Source organism: Labrus mixtus, unplaced genomic scaffold (genome assembly GCF_963584025.1).
Source record: "Labrus mixtus unplaced genomic scaffold, fLabMix1.1 SCAFFOLD_91, whole genome shotgun sequence".
Classification (NCBI taxonomy): Eukaryota; Metazoa; Chordata; class Actinopteri; order Labriformes; family Labridae; genus Labrus; species Labrus mixtus.
The window spans coordinates 73,563-78,562 of NW_026870348.1; the positions used below are offsets into that span (position 1 = coordinate 73,563).

Below are 5,000 nucleotides of genomic sequence, written 5' to 3' on the forward strand. Positions count from 1 at the left end.
TCAGCGTTTCCCACACGTAGACGATACTCTGACGGGCCGCTCAATTAGCATTTATTTCTGACCTCACAGCCCCGATCGTCTCCCTCGCGCTGCAGGAACGTCTGTAAGATCATCTTTAGAACCATCAGATAATCGGGCCTTTGATGACTTTGGTCAGCCTGAAGTCTGACTTTATTCCTGAAACGCTACAGACCAAATATGAATGTAAGAAAACAACAAAACACGGAAATCTGACCTTAAACCCACTGAGCCACTTCCAAACAATGTAACTCCCAGGAGATAAACCAAAAGAAGCAGCAGTGATATGAAGAGAGTTCAGAGAGAGAGCAGAAACAGGGACAAAGGAGTTTCTGTTCATATCACAACCCAGGAGATAAAACACCACACGGAGATAAGGCAACCGCAAAACCACTGAACACGGCGAGCACACTGCGAGTGTTTGAGGCCCGATGTAGAGCTGTCAGATTTTATTCAAAGTTTGAACATTCATTCAAACCTGAGAGGAGAAAGTTCTCATTCAAACTGTTAACGAGCCGTTCAAATTCAAAACATATCATCTGCACATCAGGCCGTCTGAAGGAGTTTACAGTTTGATCCAGCAGAGGGCGCTCTCCGCGTAACTTGACCTCTTGACCTCAGTAAATGAAGACAGTGATGTTGTGACATGACGGAGACTCGTCTCTCTGCAGACAGCAGCTCACTGATTGGTGGAGAGACACAGACACAAACCTGCAACTCTCCAAGCTGGCTCGCTAATATTTGTGTTTCACCAGGAACGTGTGTGCGCTCTGAACGGGTGTTCTCACCAGCAGGTGATATTGTGATCTGTACCGTACCCAGGCAGGTTTGACCCCCAAAGTCCAGTTGGCTTGACTAGTACGAGTGCTCCTTACTCTTCCTCTGGCACGGTTGGAAGCGGTGAGCTTCAGAACTGTACAGTTGCTCATGCACGAGCATAAGCACGGGTACACAACGTGGACATGATATAAAATAGATCCCGCCTCCATTATTGAGAAATCCCGGAGTGTTCTGTCTGTTTCTGACTAAAGACTCCAAAATAAGACACAAAGTCAGTAAAGTAGCCGTCATGTTCTCGGTGTTGTTCTCCGACCCTCAGGTCTCTTTTTTTTTTTAATTCATGCATGTGTTGTATTACGACGTTTTAAGAGTTAACCATGCTCAGGCCCGGTTAGTCCTGGAGCAGTGTGAGTGCAGGCCAGAATGGGGGAATGGGGAGGGGGGGGGACAATTGTGCGCCCTAGTTTTTAATACAACTTATTTATTTATTTTATTTTATTTGTACTTTTCTTCTCTTTTTTTCTTATAATGCTATTCTATTTTATATATAATTTTAACTTTTTTGTAGAAGCTGACTCAGGGAGAAACGCAAAAAAAAATCCAATGTACCTGTACTGTCCTGTACCTGTGCAAATGGTAATAAACATCTATTCTAAATCAAGTCTCACTGTGTAACCCCCACTCGTCCGTTCACTACAGACGCTGCGGTGCCTGAACTGTTTGTAGATGTGAAGCAAAAAGAAATGCATGCAAGTACAATTCAAGTCAAAGTCCAGAGAGAGCGGGATAAATAAGATATCATTTTAAATATCCCACCCTCTTAATGTAGTGATAGATTTGTTTACACATCGTCAGGGTCATATTTTCCCGATATCAGGCACAACGATGGTTTCTCTATACAGTTTATTATTTTACAAGGTCGACTTTTCTGTCCGTTATCTACGATGAAATCTCTGTATAATATTGTGCAAAATGAGCATTAGCACATTAAGAAGCATCTGCCCTGATCGTGGAGGCCTCTGAGGTTCATCGTCACAGAGTTCTGATCTAGAAGGACTCCTCACGGCTCTTCATGGAGCTTGAATGTGACTACATAAGGAGCTTGAAGAAGAGTCTCAGAGCTGCTGAGCTCACACTGTTAACATGTTTTATTTGTCTTTAATAAAGCTGCTTCAGGGGATGAAACAGCTGATTTAGAGGAAGAGACTCTGCAGGAGTTAATAACCTGATGTAACCTAAAGGATCTCTGAGGATCGACTCAGATTAAAGACGCTCAGGACGAACGCAGACGCTTCATTTAAAATTAAATATGTTAAAGTTCTCTGAGACGATCTCTTTCATCAAACAGCTCGGGCGCAGATGGCCTAGTGGTTAAGTCAAGCCCCATGTACGGAGCCTCTAGTCCTCCAAGCGGGCAGCCCTGGTTCAAGTCCGGTCTATGGCTGCTTTCCCGCATGACAAACCCCCTCTCCCCACCTCTCGTTCTCGAATGAGAGCACATATCTTCAGCCCCTCTGATGTTTCCACATCACTCTGAATGTCGGGGAGGTGTAATTGGGGGACGGCGTGACCCCCCCTCTGTACCGTCTTCAGAGGTAGTTACAGAGGAGAGACAGGATCAGCGGGGGAGCACAGCGCTGTGTGTGTGTGACGTGCTTTCACAACACTGAACCACAATGTTTGCCATCAAGGCACCTCGTCAGTACTCTGGAAGTGACCCGCCACCTCTCCAGCTACCAGACCAACTTTCATATTATGATCTGCGTCTGGACTTGAACCCTCCAGTTCCCAACCCCCTACTGCTGCCCCATGTGACGGACGACGAGCAGCCATACAAATATAAGACAAGATGCTCTACTGTCATACTGTAAACGACGCTGCACAGATCGGTTTTATTCTTTTATTAAAACTTTGTTGAACCTGGTTTGGTCCCATTGAGATCAAGAAACTGGTTTCCAGGGGCGAGACGGTCAGCAGCACAAACACAAAGTTACAGACGGAGACAAAGTGTGATTTATAAAACACTAAACTGTGCATTAAAAGAGAAAAAAATGAGTTTAATCTGAGAATCATAGTTCAACCAGTCGAGCTCAAAGCATCGACATCCTGCAGGATCTGCTCCCAGGTCTTTCATTTTAGATCTGTCTTCAGATTATGGACGTTTCTGGGGCCTGAAGAAGTCTAAAAACTTGAACCACAACAACAAAAGAATCTGATAATAAAACCCAAACACTCATTGTTGTTCGGGGTCAAACATGTCGACGTGTTTCTTTATCTTCTGCTTTCATTTGACGGTTTCTCTGCAGGAGCTGAGACCCCCGTACAGCTGTGGAGCCTTTAGTGCTCAAGTTAATACAACTTAAACTGGAAGTACAAATGCTGAACTTCTTACTCAGCTTCATGTTTAATATCGCGATATATCGACCCCTACAGCGTGTATCGTGATGAGTTTTATCTCCGCTGTGTCTGATAAAGGAGCACATAGTGAAAGTAAATCCTCCTCATGTTGTTCCTGGGAATGGTTGCTTGTTTGTAGCATGGTTTCAGTTGAATGTGTTTTTATAGTGAATTCACACCAGAGCATTAAAGTGAACACAGAGAGCTGCAGAATGAGACTCACCCCAGGGTGCTGATGAAGCCGTTCACGGATCCTTCCGCGTACAGGGACACGATATCCCCGATATGAAGGAAACTGGAGGCAGAGTCCGACATCCTGCAGCCGATTCAGACTCCAACAAAGAGACTAAAAACCCCCAGGTAGAGACGGAGACTCACTTTGTCCTCCCGCGTCCCGCGACCCCGTCTCTCTGTGTGAGACGTGCGGGGACAAAACTTCACAGGGAAAGTTCAGTTTGCTCCTCTCATTGAGCAGCAGCAGTCCTCTTTACATTCAACCTGCGGACTCCACGGCTCACCCTGGGAGCCCTGACGCGCACTGCCGGGTTCTGCAGGGCACCAAACTGAACAAAACCTCCGAACAAGTTTTTTTTTTTAAAGTCGTAGAGACAGCAGCTCCGACTGCAGACACACAGAACTGTTTGAGAAACCCTCTGAGTGTGTGTTCATGTGTGTGTGTGTCGTTCAGGAGGTTAAAGTGTGCTCACAGAGGTGTGTTTCCTCCCTCCACGAGCTGGCAGTGTGTATGTGGGCGTGAGCGTGTGCGCGTGAACGCCGAAGACTCCAGTATTAAAAACCAGGAAGTGAGTGAAGTGTTGATAAGGCTGACGGACAGCTTCAAGCAAGAAAAACTGCTGCAGACACACACACACACACACACACACACACACACACACACACACACACACACACACACATACATGTGTGTCATCCGGGCGTGACAGCATACAAGGAGCGTGCACAGGCATGCCTATAGGGCACGTGCACGCAAACACACGCCCCCCAAATAATCCCCAAAACCCCCCCACTGTGTTCTGCTTTTCAAATGTATGACGCAGGAAGTTATTTAGGCCACTTAAAAGAAAAACTTTAAATTTGGGGTTTAAATAAAACATGATTTTTACAACTTTCAAGTTTTTGATTTAGGAAAAGAGTTGTAAAATTTACAAGATTTATGAGTCCTTTATATACGACAATAAAGTTGTTCATTTAGGGGAATAAACCATAAACAGTAAATCTGAATGTTTGAAGTCTGAGTGGCGTCCCCCGTCTGTCCCTGCAGGGGGCGCTGGAGTCCCATCGATGGCGGTCTCCATGCTGGAAATGCTGTCTCAGTCTAACTTTCAGTCAACCTAACGACAGGCTGAGAGCTGGAGCTGAGGCGGGTTTTAAACCTCCTGACAAACCGTTACACCGCGCCCACCTGTCAATCAGGTCAGCTACACGCCTTATTGTGAATAACTCTTATCCTTCATCAAATCAAAACTGATGAGTCATCAAAACATTCACCCCCCGTACAGTGTGTGTCCATCGAGACATGAGCTAATCACACCTATTTGGTTTTTTGAACCAGGCTGTAAACATGTTAATCTCTGCTGTAAAAACAGGCTTTTTAGAATGGGTGTGTATGTGACTTCCTGTGCTTCTGCAGCCAGCCTCTAGTGGACACTCCAGGAACTGCAGGATGTTACACTTCAGCATCAGCTTCATGTTTAAACACTGGAGGTTTCTGATTGGTGATTTAAGTTAATTTAACGAGATCGAATCCTACACAAGAATAATGTCACATTTTACAAGATGAAGAA

The 5,000-nt window shown here is 45.3% G+C and overlaps 1 protein-coding gene across 1 annotated transcript in view; it reads right to left on the reverse strand.

Moving 5' to 3' along the window:
* Positions 1–3,943, reverse strand: part of LOC132970504 (inositol 1,4,5-trisphosphate receptor type 3-like) — a gene marked incomplete at its 3' end in the record, with an annotated part of 76,899 nt that extends 72,956 nt beyond the window's left edge. Inside the window, exon 1 of the mRNA XM_061034450.1 lies at positions 3,419–3,943. Coding sequence (XP_060890433.1) covers positions 3,419–3,510 — 92 coding nt within the window. The remainder of the gene's footprint in view (positions 1–3,418) is intronic.
* Positions 3,944–5,000: the final 1,057 nt, after the last annotated feature.